Source organism: Tribolium castaneum, chromosome 8 (assembly GCF_031307605.1).
Source record: "Tribolium castaneum strain GA2 chromosome 8, icTriCast1.1, whole genome shotgun sequence".
NCBI lineage: Eukaryota > Metazoa > Arthropoda > Insecta > Coleoptera > Tenebrionidae > Tribolium > Tribolium castaneum.
Window position 1 is genome coordinate 1,169,629 of NC_087401.1, and position 23,470 is coordinate 1,193,098.

The 23,470-nt window shown below is 42.1% G+C and overlaps 2 protein-coding genes across 2 annotated transcripts; both read left to right on the forward strand.

Moving 5' to 3' along the window:
- Window positions 1–833: 833 nt before the first annotated feature.
- On the forward strand, window positions 834–1,432 carry LOC135266963 (histone H4). The gene has a single exon (XM_064358458.1). The coding sequence runs from the start codon at window positions 951–953 to the stop codon at window positions 1,260–1,262; it is 312 nt and encodes a 103-aa protein (XP_064214528.1). The 5' UTR covers window positions 834–950; the 3' UTR covers window positions 1,263–1,432.
- Window positions 1,433–16,208: 14,776 nt separating this feature from the next.
- On the forward strand, window positions 16,209–16,776 carry LOC135266965 (histone H4). Its single transcript, XM_064358460.1, has one exon. The coding sequence runs from the start codon at window positions 16,295–16,297 to the stop codon at window positions 16,604–16,606; it is 312 nt and encodes a 103-aa protein (XP_064214530.1). The 5' UTR covers window positions 16,209–16,294; the 3' UTR covers window positions 16,607–16,776.
- The last annotated feature ends 6,694 nt before the right edge of the window (window positions 16,777–23,470 follow it).

Sequence of the window (23,470 nt, forward strand, 5' to 3'; positions counted from 1 at the left end):
TGCCGCCGCCGTTCTTGAAGTACCGATCAATTAAAACGATTTGTTTACCTACCCTTAACCAGAGCGAACAATCATAAATAAAAGCATCATTGTTTTTATTGTTTGACAGAGTTTAAAATTCATTATGATCCGCGTACTATTACTTTAATTACTGTCAATATTGCGAAACATTTTCATTTGTAAACAATTTTGTGGTTCTGAAAAGAACCGTTTTTTTTTTTGTTTATTTTTTCATTTTAAGCTCGTTCTCCTCGAATACGTCTTGCCAGTTGGATGTCTTTAGGCATGATGGTGACGCGTTTTGCATGGATGGCACATAAATTTGTATCTTCAAAAAGTCCGACAAGATACGCTTCACTCGCTTCTTGGAGTGCCATAACGGCAGAACTTTGGAAACGAAGATCGGTCTTGAAATCCTGGGCTATTTCCCTGACCAAGCGTTGGAAGGGCAATTTACGAATCAACAGTTCGGTGCTTTTCTGATAACGACGAATTTCACGCAGTGCCACTGTACCGGGCCTGTAGCGATGAGGTTTTTTCACTCCTCCAGTGGCGGGTGCGCTTTTTCTTGCTGCCTTAGTGGCAAGCTGTTTTCGTGGAGCTTTTCCACCGGTCGATTTACGAGCAGTTTGTTTGGTACGGGCCATTTTTTTGACTACTTCTTTATCCCTCAACTACACATACACACACATAAACACCTACGTACGTCACTAACAACGGCGACGGTTCATATGACCCTGCAACAAAATTTTTCGCCGTATTTTATTAACTAGGGTGACACTATGCGTTATCTGATTGGTCAAAAAAGTAACTTAAGAGGCGGAGCGAAACTAAACTATAAAATGAGTTGACTAATCTGGCGAGCAGGTAGTTGTTTTCGACGAAGCAGTCAAATCTGTGTCGTTTTCTTTTGTGAAACAAAGCTTAATTTGAATCAATAATCATTCAAAATGACCGGTCGTGGCAAAGGTGGAAAGGGATTGGGAAAAGGTGGAGCAAAACGTCATCGTAAAGTTTTACGTGATAACATCCAGGGCATCACGAAGCCCGCGATCAGAAGATTGGCACGTCGTGGAGGAGTGAAACGTATCTCCGGTCTCATTTACGAAGAAACCAGAGGTGTCCTGAAGGTATTCCTCGAAAACGTCATTCGTGATGCCGTCACCTACACCGAACACGCAAAACGTAAAACCGTCACCGCCATGGATGTCGTTTACGCTTTGAAGCGTCAAGGGCGTACACTTTACGGTTTTGGCGGTTAAGTTTTTTTTATAACCTATGTTTTATCTATGAGACTACGAGGCGACGACAATACCGGTATACCAGCATTGTTTGGTTTTTATGTTTCTTCCTCATCGTTAGTTACATCAATCTACTCTCTACTATTCATCGCATTTTAATTTTCGACGAAAAAAAACGGTTCTTTTCAGAACCACAAAAATATTTCTAAACAAATGAAAAAAGTACGTATCACAAGGCTCTCAGTTAAACCACCAGTATAATAAATGTTTGATTTCCAAACTGTTTTTATATTTCTAGGAAATGTAACAAATAAAGTTGTGTGGTTTTTATGACTTTGTTGTTTAATCAATCGTATGCTTTTCCTTAAAGGGATGAATTTTGACTTTTCAGAGATAAATAATAATTACCACTAAAGAAAGAAAACATCAAAGCCTAACCGATATACATGGATTAGCTAGCCCCCCACCGGCGCGGCGTGTAGCTCGCCGTCTAGGAGAGGCAATAAAAATTTACCTGCTTTTAAACTATTAAGAAAATAAAACATCTTGAGTGCTCTTTTTTTTTTAAATCGTGCAATAAATTTTTGCCAAGTTTTATGTAACTTTAAGTAGGTATGTTTATTTACTCTTTAAAAAAAGTTTGTGATTCTTTTTTTTATTTGTTAAAAAAATGATGGCCCTGAGAAGGGCCGATATTATTATTTTTTTGTAGCTTGCTGCTTCTCACAGCAACTAGAGAGACAACAGTTAGCTGTTTATGGTTTCTTTTCGGTTTTTTTCGGCAAAAGGACCGCCTGGATGTTGGGTAAAACACCACCTTGAGCGATTGTCACACCGGAAAGGAGCTTGTTTAATTCTTCGTCATTTCTGATGGCCAATTGAAGATGACGTGGAATAATACGAGTTTTTTTGTTGTCACGAGCAGCATTTCCAGCCAATTCAAGAACTTCAGCGGCAAGATATTCCATCACAGCCGCCAAATAAACTGGAGCACCGGCACCGACTCGTTCGGCGTAATTACCTTTACGAAGTAAACGATGTATTCTTCCAACAGGAAACTGAAGACCGGCCCTGCTCGAACGAGACTTGGCTTTTCCTTTTACCTTTCCTCCTTTTCCACGTCCAGACATGTTGATATGATGGTGGTTTTCGTAGTTTATGGAAAAGTCAAAATAAACTATAAGAATATGCTGCGCGTATAACTTGTATGCTACTACTGCGACTGCGAATGACTAAAGTTGCGTTTCTGGCTTCGTATTTATACGGTTACTTATAGAGAAGTCGTATTTCTGACTGGATGATTATACTAAAAGGTGGGGTCTTGATTCGGAGTAAATTCGTATATAAAACATTTTTAACAAGTAGTGCACCATGATTTTAGCTTGAACTTTCAAGTTGACAGGTATATTTTGTGTTCGTTGTGCGTATTACAGTTCGTTTGTGTCGTGTTTTTTTTTTCTTTATTAAGATTAGAAATATTAAAAAATATGCCACCAAAGACAAGCGGTAAAGCAGCGAAAAAGGCTGGAAAAGCTCAAAAGAATATTTCGAAGAGCGACAAGAAAAAGAAGCGCAGGAGGAAGGAAAGCTATGCAATCTATATTTATAAGGTATTGAAGCAAGTACACCCCGATACCGGTATTTCGAGCAAGGCGATGAGCATCATGAACAGTTTCGTTAATGATATCTTTGAACGGATCGCCGCTGAAGCTTCTCGTCTTGCGCATTACAACAAGCGTTCGACGATTACGAGCCGGGAAATTCAAACAGCGGTTCGTCTCTTGTTGCCTGGTGAATTGGCAAAGCACGCAGTCTCTGAAGGTACCAAAGCCGTCACCAAATACACAAGTTCAAAATAGAGAAGTTTTTTCTTTCATCGTTTAAAAAGAAGAAAAAAATGAAATCGGTTCTTTTCAGAACCACAATTAACATTTAAAAGTAAATAAAATTTGTTTCATTAAGTAAAAAATAAATCTAATGACCGACCACTCAAATCTAGATTTTTTTTTATCAATCGAAGCTCTTTTTAAATTAAATTTAAAATGAAACAGCAAAAACAAATTACATCGGTAAAAGTGCGACGCAAAAGAAATCAAGAAATAGCAGGAAAGTAACATCTCGGATTAATCAAATTCTTAACTCTCTTTAGTGTTTCTTCTATATGTCTTAATTTCATTTTTTTTAGTTATTACATTACAAACAATACTACATATTCTGATACGAATTCAATTTCACCTGAGGAATCGGAACCATTGGTTCTTCATTCCTGAACGCACCCTGGGCAGCCATGCCATGCCGTGTTGCCTTAGAAAAAAAAGAAGACGGCGCTCCGGGTTTTCCCCCGAAGTTATCCATTTGATGGAATCTGAAAGGAGCAGCGACGAACTCTTAAATTAGAAATTTAAAAAATATTTATAACATTCTCTCGTTTGTACATCCTTTTTAGTTTAATATTTAGTATTATATTTGGGTGCATAATTAAGACGCGGATTTCTTAAAATAAGTATAAGTTGTTGTGCTGTCATTTATAATTATTACATATTATAATGTCTATATTAGCAACGTAAGGTTGACGTTTCTCCAAAACTGTCACTTTGTCGCTTTAAAGCGACATAACTGAAAAAAACGCTTGTTCTCCCATTTTGTTTATTTTTTATTATTATTATTATTTTTTTTTTTTTGAAATCAAATGTCCAGTGATTTTTGTAACTAGCTATAGTTACTAGTAACAACGAGTAAACAGAAAATAAATAATTGCCAATTTTAATAAATTGTTACATGGTTTTGTTCTGAATATTATGGTATATTGTTAATACTTGGAGATTCAGAAAAAGTTTTGTGTATGTGTGTTGCGAGCGCAAATTTATATTGTCGATTTTGAGAAAATGCTTCAATCGACAAAGGTACAACTTTGCGCTATTAATAGGTACACTAATAGTTATTATTAATAATTATAAAAAATAAATAGATCAATAGTACTTTCCTCAAAGAAATTAACTACAAATTAATAAAATTAACAAATCTTTTATAGTAGATATCTACCCTAAATGTTTGTTATAAATTCGATTTATAAAACTATATACAAGAGTGGAATGATTAATTTATGGCCTCACATAGAAAACAATAATTTAGCAAAACAATTTTTTGATTACTTTTTACTATAACTACCTTTTTATTACATACACTTGGTTAATCGGGGTTTGGAATCCCATCCATGTGGGTCAATTCTGGTAACTTTTTAAACCAAGTTTTTTAGAGCTGTGATATCTTGAAAATTTTCGTTATATTTTTTCCAGTGTATTTTTTTCTTAAATTGGAAAATAGACTAAAATTTACTTTTTTTAAATTGTCGTATAAAATCTAAAGAATTGCGCTAAAACAGCTCCTTACATTGTTCAGTTTTCGTTTTTCCGGCGAGCTTCTGTGCTCAGAAAATGTGTTTTTGTCAATTTTTTCCCATACCCAAAACTTGATCAAAGATATAATGTGTTTGCTATTTTAAAATTATTAATGCTTGAACTATCTCAGACAACTATTATTTCTAATCTTCCAATATCTTTTTATGACATTTCTACAGGAGAAGCATTCTTAGATTTTCTTGAACTTGATGCATTCTTAAGATTTGTATGGTTTTTTTAAATGTCCAAAATACACTTTCAACCATACTAGGCAATGAAAAAGGTATATCTAATGTATAGAATCTAAGCCACCCATCTCAGCCACTTGACCTGACCTGACCTGACCATACCGTCAGGAGTGAAAGCTTATTCTTTTTCTCCAGGAATTAGCGCCTCCGTTCTTAGATCGTGCACGCTGGTTCCCAAGACATCTTCTGGCCGCCTCCTACGGCAGATGATCTAGGTCCCTCAGCGGGCATTTTTCTACGTCTTTTCGTTTACGAAGAATCAGAGCTTTTCGAACATTGATTTCTTCCTTCTTCCCCCATTTTCTTAGTTTTATAAATCTCCTCTGTAAATTTCTGTACTGTTCTCCAATGCTCATTGTTCTCGAGCATTTTTTCAACTAGATTATCATGTATAAGTTTATTACTTATTTGTAATTCCCACTTCTATCGAATGGCATCGCGTTGATAAAACACATGTTTTCGAAAAACACATGTTCGGCTGTATCTTCCTCGTTGCAGTATACACAGCGGTCATCATCTGCTCGATGCATACGGTGTAGATATGACAGAAAAGCCTTATGTCCTATTAAAAACTGTATTAGGTAGTAATTTACCTGTCTCACAGGTTTTCTCCTTTCCATCTACCGACTTATGTTCGAGATAAGACGATGCGATGCGTCCATTTTCTTTTGGAACTGTTGTCCCATCTGGCTTGCCATGCCGTGATAGATTGCTCTATCACTTTATGCTTGTTGCCTGTTCTATCAAGTACCTTCCTACTGTCTTTAATTTGAAAGGCGATAGAAGCCAGAAGCGACCTCTGCTATTATCTGAGGGGAAATGCTTTTACGCATACCAGACTAGGTCTGGTTATGTGGGACTCGGTCGGTAAATGTGCAAGCCGACAATACCCACTAAAACCCCTCGCGTCACCTTAGGGATCGGAACCATTGGTCCTTCATACCTGAACGCACGCTGGGTAGCCATGCCGGTTTGCATGGCGCCAGAAGAAAAGAAGAGGGCGCTCCGGGGATTCCCCCGAAGTGATCCATTTGATGGAATCTGAAAAGAGCTGCGACAGATAAATGTGGCAATGACATTTGATGCTTACCAGATTCGGAAGATCTGAGTGAGAAGGCATTTTTCGATCACAAGAGAGCCATCCTTGGCCTCTTGCATCTGGACGGACCGTTTTCGTCGTAGTCAACGGCCTCTCGCACCAGGGGGTTCGGGTGGGCTTCCGCCTTCGAAAAGGCTCGCTCGGCGGTCTCACGGAAGAATTCCTCCATCGTCGGCATCTTCGCCTCTCGGTGCAATTGGTTGTTGCGAACAAACCACGGGGCGTTGAATGCTTGACGGAGAAATTTGTTTTGGAAAGTTTGTAACTTATGCATCCGAGTCTTACAGGGCGCGAACGCCCAAGCCACAGAAGCATAAGTCATGGTAGGTCGGATCACTGATTTGTACAACAAGAGCTTGTTGTCAATTGACAACGCGCTCCGCCGACATACGAGAGATCTCAGCATTCCCGTGGCTATCTTACCCTTCGCGAGTGCGTAGTCAAGATGTGGGCCGAAGGAGTTTCCTCTGCACACTTATAAGTTTTTGCTTATATTTCTTCATTTTCAATACCCCTCTCTAATACCCGACCCGACCCGACTCGACTCGACTCGACTCGACCCGACCCGACCCGACCCGACCCGACCCGACCCGACCCGACCCGACTTGACCCGACCCGACCCGACCTGATCTGACCTGACCTAACCTGACTTTATCTTCTTAACTCTATACTTGTACTTGTACAATTATACTCAAACCTTAAACAGATAAATAAAATAATATCTTACTATGATAATTACGTTTAGTCATAGGTATACAGATAGGGAATCAAAAGCTTTGTTCACGATAGCGATCGATGAGCTTGTTCTGGCATTAATTGCATGCACAGTACATATGAGAAAAAAACCTGAACTTTTAGTTACAGGCCGTCGTTCACGGTCGAGAATATAACCTAGATACCGGATCAGTTCAGAACCAGTCCAAACGATCTTCATGTTCATTCGATCAAAGATTTTTAGTTCTAGACTTGCGCAGTTGACGAAAGCGGTTTTGTCTTTGTTACTCTCGTGTTTTGGTGCTTTACTGTCTATTTTATTATTGAGATTTATTTAATATATTACTAAATCGAAATTATTTGTAAAATAACTTTTGTGAATGTGAAAATGAGTAGTTTTTTACATTTTACACTTTTTTGTACCAATGTTTCTCTTTTATAAATGTGTGATAATTTTTTGCGGTTTTCCGATTTTTAAACATTTACTGCATACTTGACAACGGTATATTATTGTTTGTGGTAAACGATAATCCATAGCTGGTTCAGAACCGCACATGCGCTTTAAATGAGTCTTGGACTAATTTAGGATTAGTCCTAAATATCCTACGCAAACAAAGCTAATATTATTAGTACAGAAGCTTTAATATTGGAAAGTAAAAACAAAACAAAAAAATAAATGTAATAGAATTAATAATAACTGATTAAAACAAAAAAAAAGTATTTATATTAAATACTTAATATACTTCCAAATGAAAAATAGTCAAAAAATGACAATTTTATGACAATGCTTAAAATGTTAGTTGCCTGATCTAGAAAATTTACGCATCTTTATTAGCTATAATATCTACAGATAAAGAAAACCATGTTTACTAATTTTTAAAACAATAATGAATTTGTATAAATCTATCTTATTCAAACAAATATTTCTCGATTTTTTAATAAACTTATTTATTAATTATCCTCTTCAATTTTAAAGTAACTCGGTGGCGTTCTGTAATGACTATTTCAATTTTTGTTAATAAAATAAAAATTTGTAACAAATATTATTTTTTTAAATATCTTCAAATTAACACTATAAATATTTTTTATAAAAAACATATTTGTTTCATCAAAAGTTGTAAATTTTTTATTGATTCAATAAAGTCTACAATACTTACTCGGTTTATGAATTAAGTAGATCAGCAGACAAATGATCTAATATTTATAAACATTTGGCAACATTTTAATTAACTTCTTTGACGTTGTGTGCTTAAGAATTAAAAAAAACCAGATTAAACTTAAACTATCTATATCTAGTAAACTTAAACTACTTAATCTATCAATCTGTCTTTCTATCATATTTAAAATTTTCATTTTGTATATGACTTTTTTTACTTCAAATCACAAAAAAAAACAGTTAGAAACACGTTTGTGCTTAACCAAAACATTACATACTTTTTTTTAATCTAAATGCAAAATAGATTATGATACGCCACGTAAAACGTTTCGAGAATTTAATCTTAGTTATTGTTGAAACATGCAATCAAATATTCGGTTCATATATCAAAAATCATCCAAATTAGTAAAAATAGATTTCTACCAAATTTCTATCTAATTGCGTAGGCAAATAAATAAAAATATTTTAGTGATAATTTTTAAATTATCTTCCAAGTTATAATTATTTTTATTTTATACGCGCGCGCCATTGTCGACATCGAAGGAAAGAGTTTCCTATTATCTAGGTATTATTAATTTATTAAAAAGTACCAATTTATTACTGAGTGCAAGAGAGAGAGAGAAAGAGACAAACAGACATTAGGTATATCTGTTTTAGTAGAATTTACAATTTGTGAAGTGTCACTTGAAAAAAAGCATCTCATATAAACGAAAGAAGTAAACTACATTGTCATCTGTTGTTGTTGTTGTTGTTGTTGTTGTTGTTGTTGTTGTTGTTCTTTTCTATAATAATTTTGGTTCCAAGTTGAATTTTGGTTTTTACTTTAGGTAAAGAAAAACAAAACAGTAAGATGCAAACAAATAAAACCAAAGTATATTTTAACGTGTATAGGTTGGTAACTAACTACCTACATATTCTTCACTATAACACATTTTTGTGTTTGTGTAAAGTGACAGAATTTGTATTACGTAGGTGGATAGAACTAACTATTGAAATTGAAATTGAAATACAAAATTGATAAGTTTAAAAATAGTTTTCAGTGAATGTTGCTAATAGTTAGAACGTATAGATGACAACGCATTGCAACGAAACGAATCAAATTTGTTTCTATTTAGAAATGCATTTTATTTATAAAATAGAGTATTGTACAATAATGAAACATCGGTAAAGTTATAAGTATACTAAAACAACAAATATTAATAAAATAAACGTTTTTATTGTGACATTTTCTATCATACAACAGTTTACATCAAACGTTTGCATCTTCGAATGTTTTTTGAGATTTCGTTGTTTTTATCAAGACCAAAGTATAGAAAAAACTTTTAGAAAACATAAACAACTATTTTTTTTTTAATGTTTGCATTCAATGTACCCTAATGACTCCTGGGGCCCGTCATCTTCCAAAAAGTTCCGGTTTCGTAGTTGGTTTCGTTTCGTGCATCGACTGTTTTGAAAGAATTTTTCCGCACAAAAACAAAAGTATTTAAAAAAATTCTTATTGGCATTCGGTAGAGGATAGATTAGACTTTCGACAGACCAAAGACCAACTTTTCACGTTTACCCAGTAAGTATCTGTCGACGACGTCGCAGTTTGATGTTCTCTTTAACCGCGAATAAGTCGTCGGTACGGCGAGCGTCTGTAAGGACGTCACTAGGTCCTGAGAATAGTCGTTTCGTTGATATAAATTTCAGAATATATAGGAAAAATCTTTTTTTCAAAATTGGTTTTGTCGTCGGCTCGAAAACATTGACGATCGTCAAAAAGGAACGATGTCATCACGCCAAAGTCTAGTGTGAGGCCCCGATAATTTTAATGTTGGCGAGCGTGGTGTTTGTTTAGTCCGCGGTCGGGTTTATTTTCTAGGCAATAAAAACTTTGTTACCAGCCCCAACCAATCCGCGCGTCGCTCTCGAGAGCCTTCTGGGTTTTCCCCGCAATTCTGCGAAAAACCCCTCAATACGAATTACCGCTCCACCCACACTCACCCCTTGTGAGCCCATTGGATGTCGGCTAAGGGTTGTTTAACATAAAACGAGCCACCCTTAGCCACACCAAGTCAGTAATCAATCAGTCATGAAGTGAGTCTAAGTCAGTGAGTGTTCAACCTGTACTCATTCCCTTCTAAACACCACGCTGGTCTCTGCGATGGGCGCTATCGACCCTCCACCAGCTCTTCCTTCCTTCCCTTGTCTCATTTAATGCTTACTCAGTAGTTTCATTCCGACCAAACCCCGAACTTTTCAGTTCGTGACTTCAAATGAAGTTTCATACAAGTAACGACCATTGTTACCGCTGCTACGCTGAGCTGCGCCACAAGGGCCAAAAAGCTTCGCGGTAACAATTTGGCGCCCGACACGTGGGGCTGTTTCGACGTCGGAGACGCCGACTTATCCACTACCCTTACCCTCATGCTCTCCAAGTGATGCCCAGTACTCGTGCTAGTGCAACATTAAACCAAATCAACGCCATGGACGCCCTGACCGAAGCCATTCGCGAGCTTATTCAAGCTCAAATCGACGCTGCAAGAGCCCAAACTCAGTTCCATGAGTCGCTCCGGACCAACAACGAAACTCCAGCACCGCAAGAACCCTTGCCACTACCAGAGTTTTTCGGCGAAAATCACGAGGACCCACAACGATTCCTGGACACATGCCTCCTTCGAATCAACAACGACAACCAGGAGATTCGCCTTCAGAGAATCGTTTCACAACTCCGGGGGCCCGCCAAAGAGTGGTGGAGACTCAACGGATCGCTCATTCCCACATACGAGGATTTCACCGCCGCTTTCCTGAACCGATACAACGGGGTGAGTCATTTGTTTAAACTCAAAGCGTCACTCTACGGCGACGGTCAACGAAACGAAAACGTGGAGCATTTTCTTCGACGAAAATGGCTCCTAGCAAAGCGAGTAGCACCCGAACTGCCGGAGTCGCAACTGGTGCGACTCACAGCCGGGTTGCTGACACCGGAACTCGCTGCGGCTAGCGGAACTGTATTTCCGCAATCGATGAACGATTTTATCGAAGCCATGATCCAAGTAGAGGAAAACAGAAAGCGTTTACCCTCGAACCACACTCGGCAGCCCCCTTCGCTACCAAAGTGCCGTTTTTGTCCCGGCTTTCACTTTCATCGGGACTGCTCTGCGAAACCACGAACATTTTCGTCGGGAAACGAAAATGGGGCCGTCGCCAAGGCTCAGCCCAAAGCCATGTCGTCCGGTCCCCAGCAGTAAACTTCGCCGAGGCCAAACCTCAACCCCTACTGGAAGAGGGGCCCCAAAATCTGCTTCCAGTGGCGCCCAACTTTTCAAAACAAAAATCCGCGACAGTAAACAGTGCGCCCCCTGAACCGAAATTCGAAACGCAGCCCCATCCACGTCATTCTCCACGTGCCGCCGGCTCTACCGCAGCCCCCACGTCGAGAGCACCCGTTTTCACGCGCACCGTTGGCTCTGACGCAGCCCCCATGCCGAAAACAACCGTTTCCTTGGACAAGGAAACAACTGCTGCGATTTTCAAATCTATCATCGAGGCCGTAACTGTCCCAGTCGCTAAACTAACTCCACGCAATAGCAGCCCCCTTGCTGCTACAACCACTACGAATCAAGGCTCAACCGCAGCCCCAAAAATTCGCGAAACCGAAGGTTCAACCGTAACCTCAACACCAGCAACCGAATTTCGACCTGCCTCGGAGGTACAGCCCCCTATGAACACGACCGTTTCGGTCCAAACCGCTGTCGCCGGCGCCGTTGGCTCGCACGTAGCCTCCACGCCGAGGACAACCGCTTCCTTGGACAAGGAGGTACTGGCTGTCACTTCCGAAACCACGACTAAAGCTCGTCAGGTACCGAACAACCAGGTGTTCTACCACAGCAAAGCCCTCGAAAAAGGGACCCCAAAACGCCATGACAGCCCCCTTGCTGCAAAAAGCGAAGACACTGCGACATCAACACCGCTCCAAGCAAGTGCGTGCCCCGCCAGTGTTTCAATAGACATGCCAAGACACGATAAAGAGATTGCCGAAGACGAAGCCCCCATCGAAGAGCCTCCACCTGAACCACCACCTGAGGTCGACAAACAAGATGGAATTTCCCAGGAGAAAATCCTAACCATAGCAGAAGAGGTCCGACAGGCTCAGATTAGCGATGCCTTAACCCGACGGTTGATTAACCAGCGCCGAGACATGGAGGAAAACCCCCCCGAAGGCAACGGTTGGCAAAGTGGATTCTACAAAAACTATTGCATCGACAATGGCTACCTGTGCCGTCGCCCTAAGAACACGCTCTACGTACCAGCTGGCATTAAGGAGCGCGTGCTCTTCGAACATCACGACGCAACATTAGCTGGACACCCTGGGGCTGACGAAAGTGAGCGCCTAATTCGGAATACTTTTCACTGGCCCTCCTTGAGACAAGACGTGCGAGACTACGTGAGTACATGTTTACTATGCGCGCGGTTCAAAAAACGCCCCAATCAAACCCTTGCACCGTTACGACCGCGTCGCCCCCAAAGGCCCTTCGAAACCATCGCCTGCGATGTCATGGGGCCTTATCCCATCACGCCCAGGGGCAATAGGTTCATTGTCACAATCACGGATCTATTTACTCGATGGGTCGAAGCGTACCCAGTACAAGAAGCCAGTGCGAAAACTATAATAACAATCTTCGACAAGGAAGTTTTTGCCCGGTTTGGCTACCCCAAGAACATCATCACGGACAACGGCCCCCAGTTCACAAGCAGCAGATGGACAAAAGCATGCCAACGTTGGGGATGCCAACCATGGACTACCGCCACCTACACGCCCCGGCAAAACCCTACGGAAAGGCGTAATCAGGAGCTCAAAAAGCTTCTTAAAATCCACCTACATCAGAAATCCCAACTCGATTGGGATATCCAACTTCCGGGTATCTTGTTTACCCTACGAAAACGAAGAAACGCAGCCACGGGGCAACCACCGAGCCAGCTGCTCTACGGGGTGGAACTCCAATTCCCAGGCGAATGGGATGGCCCAAAAGCGAGAGAAGCGCGGCCCGAACCTGAAGCTCTTCGCCAACAAGCGCGAAGGCACCAAGAACACTACGTGGCGCGAAAACTCGATGTGGAACCCCCACATCATCCACCACCCACCTACGAACCTGGCGATCAGGTTCTTATTCAGTTCTTACCGCTGGGAAGCCAGCCGTTCGCGTCCAAATGGAGAGGTCCATTTCCAGTCATCCAAGCGCTCGGAGATGGCGGCATGTACCTAGTGGACTCCGACCCTAAACCAACCAAGGTCCATGTAGACCGGATGCGACCCGCGCCCTTGGCTCGATAAAGACAATATTTCATTTTCTTTCCTTTGTATATAAACCCGCGAGTGAGTGTAGGATAATTACGTAATTAGTCTAAGTTAATTATAAAGTTTGCGGTAACTATTTCTGTAAATACTCGTTAAGGTTAGCTATCTGGCAACGGGCTACGCTAGAAGCTAAGCGGTACGCCTGCGGCTACCATTTTTCATTTGTCACCATGTCTTTTACATTTGTTTCGTGCAATTATTGTTGTGATTTTATTTTAACATTTATGTACATTGTTCTTATAAAATAAACACGAGACATCCCTCTCCGCCTCTCCGCCAATAACCCAGAATGCTCCGAGCCCGTCTTGCGTCTCAAACCGGGGGCGACTTGTTACCAGCCCCAACCAATCCGCGCGTCGCTCTCGAGAGCCTTCTGGGTTTTCCCCGCAATTCTGCGAAAAACCCCTCAATACGAATTACCGCTCCACCCACACTCACCCCTTGTGAGCCCATTGGATGTCGGCTAAGGGTTGTTTAACATAAAACGAGCCACCCTTAGCCACACCAAGTCAGTAATCAATCAGTCATGAAGTGAGTCTAAGTCAGTGAGTGTTCAACCTGTACTCATTCCCTTCTAAACACCACGCTGGTCTCTGCGATGGGCGCTATCGACCCTCCACCAGCTCTTCCTTCCTTCCCTTGTCTCATTTAATGCTTACTCAGTAGTTTCATTCCGACCAAACCCCGAACTTTTCAGTTCGTGACTTCAAATGAAGTTTCATACAAGTAACGACCATTGTTACCGCTGCTACGCTGAGCTGCGCCACAAGGGCCAAAAAGCTTCGCGGTAACAACTTAGTCGTGGCGCGAAAATATCTTTAGTTTGAGCGCTCGTGTATTCGAATTGTGTTGGTTGGTTCGTTTAGGTTTATATTTACCTACTATATACTACCTATCAAGTATATATCTATTCTGCTGTCATAATAATAATACGAGAATACGAGAAAAAAATGGCAGACGTAGAAAATCAATCCGCATCGGCTAATGCTGCTGCTTCGACGACTTCACCTCAAGTTCATCATCATGCTAAAAAGGAGAAGAAAGCAAAAAATCCTAGAGCCAAACCTTCTCATCCTCCCACTTCCGAGATGGTCAATAACGCTATTAAGGGTTTAAAGGAACGTGGTGGTTCTTCTCTTCAAGCTATAAAAAAATTCGTCGCCGCCAATTACAAGGTAGATGCCGAGAAAGTTGCACCATTTATCAAGAAGTATCTAAAAGGCGCCGTCGCTTCTGGTTCTTTGGTTCAGACGAAAGGTAAGGGAGCTTCTGGATCGTTTAAACTTGCTTCCTCGTCCGCCTCCGGTGGTGGTGCAAAGGCCAGAGCTGCTGCTGCTGCTTCTGCTGCTAGAGCTGCTGCCGCCGCGGCAGCCGCTGCTACTGGCGAAAGAAAGAAAAAATCCTCAGCAGTTTCAAAAGTTAAAAAAAACACTGGAAAACGTTCCGCCGTTTCGGCACCAAAAACCGGTAAGAAACCATCTTCGCCAAAAGCGAAAAAAGTCGCAGCCGAAAAGAAGAGCGTAGCCGTCGCGAAAGCAAAAAAGGCCGCTTCTGTCGGCGCTGAGAAGAAAACAACCGCTGCTTCCTCTACAGGTAGAGCTGTTGCGGCAACAGCTTCATCAAAGCCGAAATCACCTTCGAAAGCAAAGAAATCAAATAAGGCCGGTCCAACGAAGAAACCTAAGGCACCGAAACCAAAAAGCGCCAAGGCTATATCTGCTAAAGCGAAGAAATCTCCTGCTTCTCCTAAAAGAAAGAAGTGAGCTATGGCAATAATCTCATTTGTCGTCGTCTTCGTCGTCGTCGACTACGAACCGATGATGATGATAATGATGATGATGATGATGGTGGTGACGTCCTGGATTATCGACTGTTTAAGGCCGTCGAGGGCATACATAAATGGCCCTTTTCAGGGCCACAAATTAATTTCTATACAAATAAAAAAAAGTTTTCACACCTATCTGCATATACCTAAATCGAAATATAATTATTAATTTATACAAACAAACAAACGATAATGTCTGTAGGGTGGAGGCGCTAAAAACGCATTATCCCTCCTCACCTACCTAACCACTTTTATGACTTTATTCGATATTTAACTTTACTCATTTTTATGGTACCTACTTAAATAAATTAAATTCTTTTGATGCCGCCGCCGTTCTTGAAGTACCGATCAATTAAAACGATTTGTTTACCTACCCTTAACCAGAGCGAACAATCATAAATAAAAGCATCATTGTTTTTATTGTTTGACAGAGTTTAAAATTCATTATGATCCGCGTACTATTACTTTAATTACTGTCAATATTGCGAAACATTTTCATTTGTAAACAATTTTGTGGTTCTGAAAAGAACCGTTTTTTTTTTTGTTTATTTTTTCATTTTAAGCTCGTTCTCCTCGAATACGTCTTGCCAGTTGGATGTCTTTAGGCATGATGGTGACGCGTTTTGCATGGATGGCACATAAATTTGTATCTTCAAAAAGTCCGACAAGATACGCTTCACTCGCTTCTTGGAGTGCCATAACGGCAGAACTTTGGAAACGAAGATCGGTCTTGAAATCCTGGGCTATTTCCCTGACCAAGCGTTGGAAGGGCAATTTACGAATCAACAGTTCGGTGCTTTTCTGATAACGACGAATTTCACGCAGTGCCACTGTACCGGGCCTGTAGCGATGAGGTTTTTTCACTCCTCCAGTGGCGGGTGCGCTTTTTCTTGCTGCCTTAGTGGCAAGCTGTTTTCGTGGAGCTTTTCCACCGGTCGATTTACGAGCAGTTTGTTTGGTACGGGCCATTTTTTTGACTACTTCTTTATCCCTCAACTACACATACACACACATAAACACCTACGTACGTCACTAACAACGGCGACGGTTCATATGACCCTGCAACAAAATTTTTCGCCGTATTTTATTAACTAGGGTGACACTATGCGTTATCTGATTGGTCAAAAAAGTAACTTAAGAGGCGGAGCGAAACTAAACTATAAAATGAGTTGACTAATCTGGCGAGCAGGTAGTTGTTTTCGACGAAGCAGTCAAATCTGTGTCGTTTTCTTTTGTGAAACAAAGCTTAATTTGAATCAATAATCATTCAAAATGACCGGTCGTGGCAAAGGTGGAAAGGGATTGGGAAAAGGTGGAGCAAAACGTCATCGTAAAGTTTTACGTGATAACATCCAGGGCATCACGAAGCCCGCGATCAGAAGATTGGCACGTCGTGGAGGAGTGAAACGTATCTCCGGTCTCATTTACGAAGAAACCAGAGGTGTCCTGAAGGTATTCCTCGAAAACGTCATTCGTGATGCCGTCACCTACACCGAACACGCAAAACGTAAAACCGTCACCGCCATGGATGTCGTTTACGCTTTGAAGCGTCAAGGGCGTACACTTTACGGTTTTGGCGGTTAAGTTTTTTTTATAACCTATGTTTTATCTATGAGACTACGAGGCGACGACAATACCGGTATACCAGCATTGTTTGGTTTTTATGTTTCTTCCTCATCGTTAGTTACATCAATCTACTCTCTACTATTCATCGCATTTTAATTTTCGACGAAAAAAAACGGTTCTTTTCAGAACCACAAAAATATTTCTAAACAAATGAAAAAAGTACGTATCACAAGGCTCTCAGTTAAACCACCAGTATAATAAATGTTTGATTTCCAAACTGTTTTTATATTTCTAGGAAATGTAACAAATAAAGTTGTGTGGTTTTTATGACTTTGTTGTTTAATCAATCGTATGCTTTTCCTTAAAGGGATGAATTTTGACTTTTCAGAGATAAATAATAATTACCACTAAAGAAAGAAAACATCAAAGCCTAACCGATATACATGGATTAGCTAGCCCCCCACCGGCGCGGCGTGTAGCTCGCCGTCTAGGAGAGGCAATAAAAATTTACCTGCTTTTAAACTATTAAGAAAATAAAACATCTTGAGTGCTCTTTTTTTTTTAAATCGTGCAATAAATTTTTGCCAAGTTTTATGTAACTTTAAGTAGGTATGTTTATTTACTCTTTAAAAAAAGTTTGTGATTCTTTTTTTTATTTGTTAAAAAAATGATGGCCCTGAGAAGGGCCGATATTATTATTTTTTTGTAGCTTGCTGCTTCTCACAGCAACTAGAGAGACAACAGTTAGCTGTTTATGGTTTCTTTTCGGTTTTTTTCGGCAAAAGGACCGCCTGGATGTTGGGTAAAACACCACCTTGAGCGATTGTCACACCGGAAAGGAGCTTGTTTAATTCTTCGTCATTTCTGATGGCCAATTGAAGATGACGTGGAATAATACGAGTTTTTTTGTTGTCACGAGCAGCATTTCCAGCCAATTCAAGAACTTCAGCGGCAAGATATTCCATCACAGCCGCCAAATAAACTGGAGCACCGGCACCGACTCGTTCGGCGTAATTACCTTTACGAAGTAAACGATGTATTCTTCCAACAGGAAACTGAAGACCGGCCCTGCTCGAACGAGACTTGGCTTTTCCTTTTACCTTTCCTCCTTTTCCACGTCCAGACATGTTGATATGATGGTGGTTTTCGTAGTTTATGGAAAAGTCAAAATAAACTATAAGAATATGCTGCGCGTATAACTTGTATGCTACTACTGCGACTGCGAATGACTAAAGTTGCGTTTCTGGCTTCGTATTTATACGGTTACTTATAGAGAAGTCGTATTTCTGACTGGATGATTATACTAAAAGGTGGGGTCTTGATTCGGAGTAAATTCGTATATAAAACATTTTTAACAAGTAGTGTTTTTTTTTTCTTTATTAAGATTAGAAATATTAAAAAATATGCCACCAAAGACAAGCGGTAAAGCAGCGACATTGTTTGCTACAAAGACCGAGTCGTCATTCCTGGTCCTCTTCAGAAGAAGTGCCTCTATGTGCTCCATGACGGACACTTCGGTATTAATAAATGTTTGGACCGGGCCAAAGCTACCGTGTGGTGGCCAGGTATCACAAGAGAGCTTAAAGAAGTCGTCGGGAAATGTGAAATTTGCATCAAACTACGCAGACCAACGGTAGATCCCATGTTACCATCCGAAGTTCCATCTAGACCGTGGCAAACAATTGGTGCCGACCTCGCAGAATATCATGAGTCAACTTACTTAGTGGTACAGGACTATTATTCCAAGTATCCTGAAATCAGAAAACTTCGCACCACCAAAGCCAAAGTTGTTATCGAGACCTTCAAAGAAATGTTTGCTAGACATGGTATACCCGAAGTTGTCCGCTCCGACAATGGCAAACAATTTGATTGTCACGAATACAGAACTTTCAGCAGAAAATATGGATTTAAGTTAATTACCAGTAGTCCCCATTACCAACAGTCAAATGGACAAGCCGAAAGTGCTGTGAAGCTGCTCAAAACGATATTGAGGAAAAATGAAGATCCATATCTTGCACTTCTTACCTACCGCAATACACCTACTAAATGTGGATTGTCACCTGCCCAACTGCTCTTTGGCAGAAACCTTCGAGACAGACTGCCAAGGTTACCTTCAGGGTTAAAACCTGCAACTATCGACCATGACACTGTCAGACAAACGTTAATCAACAATCAAGCAGAACAGAAGTCCAACTACGACAAACGACACCGAGTAACAAAAGAAGAGAAAAATCTAAAAGAAGGTGATCGCGTATGGATCATAAATATGCAAAAGGAGGGAGAAGTACAACGCAGATGTGAAGAACCAAGGTCATATTTGATCGAGACTGACGGCGGTTGCGTCAGACGAAATCGAAGACATCTTCAGCCCTTACCAGACAGAAATAATGAACCCGAACATGACCCAGAACAACCAGACGAATCAGAGGAACCAAAGAAAAGACCAATCAGAAGACCCAAAAGATACCAAGATTATTATTGTTATTGAAATATGTATATTTTGATACCTCAGGTAGTTCCTTTCGCGTTCTCGAGGTGAACACATCGAGTCTCTGCGCTGACTCTGATCGCTCAGCCACTCGATTGTTTGCTAAGTGAAGTGACAGTGAAATCCAAAGTGATAAATTGCAAAAGTTTCCACAATGGAGAACGAGCGTCGGCTCCGCTCCAAGGGCCCGGTGAAACACTCACCAAAAAAAACCCTCAACCTACCCACTTCACTTCCGTCTTCTGCAAACTCTCCAAAAACGCTTCCCCAAAACAAACCCATTCCGTCCCTTATGGACAAAAAAATTTTGCCACCCCCACAAACTCACGCCACTACATTAAAATCCACAAAACACACCCAACAACGTTCACGCACACCCTCACCATCAAACTCCGAAACATCAGCATCCTTTTCGTCTACCACTTCAGAAAAATCGTCTTCAACTACCACTTCAAAAAAACTCTCATTTCGCTACTCAATCCAAAACATCCCTGCCCCACTCGCCACTCAAAAAAGCTTTTACTCTCACCTCATTTCACTCGGCCTCCACCAAATTGACTCTCTAAAAGTCAATTACAACAAATCCGCTCTTCTTGTTCTTTCCAGGCAACTTACCCCTAACCAAATTTCAACGCTTCAAGCTGGCTTCCCTGGCTCGAAAATCCAGTTCAAACTCTTAAACCCCACACGCCTCCTACCCCAAATCGAACCCAAACCCATCACTTTTTCCATCGTTGTCAGAGACGTCAGCTCTGACATCGAACCCCAAGACGTCATTTCAGCCCTGAATAATTTCCACATTCAAAAAGTTTGGCGCATCATTTCCGCCAAAACCAACAAACCAACTCCTCTCATGCGTATCGTGACACCGGACAAAACGGCGATCGACACACTCCTGTCAAATGGCCTTTCACTTTTCGGCCACGTTCACCCCTGCGAGCCGTCGCACCCCCCAAAACCAGCCCCTCTCCAGTGCGCCAAGTGCTTCACATTTGGCCATTCTTTTTCCCAATGCCCCAACAAGCCCATCTGCCCCACTTGCCCCGACAATCATCGGTCAAAACCGTGCCCTTCCGCAGTTTCAAACCCCAAATGCCCCAAATGCCAGGGGAATCACCCCGCTTGGTCCCGAGATTGCCCCCAATTTATCAAACCCTCCCAAATGACCCCAGAAACCCCCGTCGTTCCCATCAAAATCGTTGACAAGGAATTCGATCCCGAAAATTCTGACGACGACTCCGACGAGCGCGAACCCTTCGTTTCTGCCCGTCAATTCCTACGCTTCATCACAAAAACCCTTTTTGACCTTTTTCCGTTCGAGAAACAGAAAATCCAATCTGTTCTCGAACATTCCGCTCGCGCTTGTCTCCGACGCGATCTAAAAATCTCACACTCATCAAACAAAATTCACTTCACTTTTGGATAAATCCACCATTTCGGTGAATCCTTCTGGCCCCCGTTTCAAAAATGGCTTCTCTGAATTTCGCCACAGTCAATACGGGAGGGATTTCTCGTAAATTTGCCTCCTTGAGACATTTTCTACACATCGACCAAATTCACATCGCAGCAATCACAGAGACACAATCCAAACGACCCGTAAACATCACAGGCTTCCACTCCTACAACAAACCCAGCCCCACAACCCGAGCCAAACACGGCGTCACACTTCTTGTCTCAACTTCACTCGCTTCATCTCAACACATCTTACCCCCTCATCTTGACCACCTTCAAGCCGTTGCAGCCACCATTCACATTAACAATTTAAACATTCTGTTTATTTGTTATTACAATCCTCCTCTCGAAACCGTCAGTACCCAACTCCTCGATTACACTTCCACATTCAGACACGCAGTCATTCTCGGAGACTTCAACGCTCGACACACCGATTTTGGTGACACAATTTCAAACACAAACGGCAGACACCTCACACGCTCTCTCAACACTCTTCCTCTTTGTCGTCTTCGAAATCAATTTCCCACACTCATCAATCACGTTGGCACATCGATCGTAGACCACATCATTGTGACCGATAATCTCACACACATCACAAACACAGACTCTTTCATTGGCACCACAGTCACCTCCGATCATCTCCCTCTTGTCTCAAACTTCACACTTCAAGGCCCCCAACCGCGACCCACGCACATCCCCATTTTCGATTTCAACAACACAAACTGGACCGACTTTCAAAATTACATCACAAACAACCTCCCACACATTGACGACACACTTGACCCCAACACCATTGACACACAAGTAACACAACTAACACAACTCATCAAACAAGCTCAAACACTTTTTGTACCCATCAAACACATTCCAACAAATCGCAAACCATTGCCCCCTCAAATCCTTGCCCTCATCCGAGTCAAACGCCGAATTTATCGCGAATTCGTGCAAACCAGATCTCCAGTCCTCAAAACTGTCTTTAACCGTCTCAATGCACAAATAAGACGTGACATCAACCAATTTCGTCTTGCCCACTGGTCAAACAGTTGTAGCTCCCTCGATTACCGAGACGGTAAAAAGTTTTGGGACAAATTCAATTCACTCACAGGCCGAAAATCTCACCCCATCCACCATTTGTCAGTCAACAACACCATTTTTAACACCCCACAAGACAAAGCAAATTGTTTTGCTGCTACCCTCCAAAACATCCACCAAGTCCCCAATGACCCACATTTCAACCAACACTTTTTTAACACAGTCACTAACAACACTCTCCGTTTCAGGCAAAACCTCCCCCGACTTGACTACGACGCTGACCTCGACCCAGACCCCGACCCAGACTTTCCACCCGACAACCCGGACTTGACCGCTCCAACCACCGACGACGAGATCAAAGCCCTCATTATCCGGCTGAAAAACTCGAAAGCCCCAGGACCAGACCAGATCAAACCCATTCTTCTCAAACATCTCCCTGACACAGCCATCACATCCATCACCACAATTTACAATTCTTGCTTCAATTCCGGTCACTTTCCAACCCCATGGAAAGAAGCCACCACCATCATGATTCCCAAGCCCAACAAAGACCCCAACAACCCACTTTCTTATCGTCCCATCTCTCTCCTCAACATTCTGGGAAAAATCTTCGAAACAATTCTTGCCTCTCGTCTCCGACACACTCTCGAAGAAAACAACCTACTGCCCCCTGAACAATTCGGTTTTCGCCCCCATCGCTCCACTTCCGACCCCACTTTCGAACTCTTCACCGACTCAACCCGGAGTGCCAATCTCGGCCAGTGCACACTAGCCGTCTTCTTGGACGTCGAACGTGCATTTGACCGTGTTTGGCACGATGGTCTCATCCAAAAATTTCTTTCCCACAACATCAACCTCAACTTCATCAAATTAATCGACTCTTTTCTCTCAAACCGCTCCTGCAAAGTCAAAGTCCAAAATTCCTTTTCTTATCCCGTCCCCCTTCTCTCCGGGGTCCCTCAAGGCTCCGTTCTGTCGCCCATTCTTTACATTTTTTACAGTTCTGATTTTCCTGTTTCAGATCTTCACCAGACCAAAACCCGCTTCTTCGCCGACGACACCGCCCTCTGGACATCCCGGACCACCGCCGCCTCAGCCTCCAGGACCCTGCAGCCCCTCCTCAACCAGATCTCCACATGGACTCGCAAGTGGAGAGTGAAGATCAACCCCACAAAATCCACCGCCATCCTCTTCAAACACCCCAACCTCACACGAAACAAGAAATTCGACCCACGCGACATCACCATCACACTCGACAACACACCCATCGACCTTGTGCCATCCACAAGGTACCTAGGAATCACCTACACACACACATGCTCACTCGACACCGACCTCCAGAACACGCTCAAGAAAGTCCGCAACCGATCCAACCTCCTCCGCCATCTCATGGGAAACTTCCAAGGGTGCCATTCCCGCACTCTTCTCCACACCTACAACACATTCATCCGACCCGTCATCGAGTACCGAGCCCCCATCTACGCATCTCTCCCACACACCAAGACACATCGCATTGCCACATGCGAACGACAAATCCTTCGCCGAATTCACCGCCTCGACCGCTTCCACGCCAGCAATTCCCTCCACCAGGACACAAACACCACCCCCATCACAGACCGTCTTCACAAACTCCAACAAAACTACATCAAACGCACACTCAACAACAACAACACAATTGCCCAAAACACACTCAACACTTCACATAAGTTTCTCACACGCGACAACACTCTTCGCAACCGAGTCCCCCGGATCCCCAGAAGAAAACTGCCCCATCCACCCACGGCGCTTCTCTCAGCGCTGTACCCCGACCTGCCCGACAATCTTCAACTTCTCGTTGAAGAGACGCCCCTCACAATGAGACGCCACTGACGACACCGACAAGACACCCACGACGACATCCACATCCACAG

Excerpts from the sequence above, each read along its gene's own strand:
- LOC135266963 (XM_064358458.1), top strand. The coding sequence starts at position 951 with ATGACCGGTCGTGGCAAAGGTGGAAAGGGATTGGGAAAAGGTGGAGCA.
- LOC135266965 (XM_064358460.1), top strand. The coding sequence starts at position 16,295 with ATGACCGGTCGTGGCAAAGGTGGAAAGGGATTGGGAAAAGGTGGAGCA.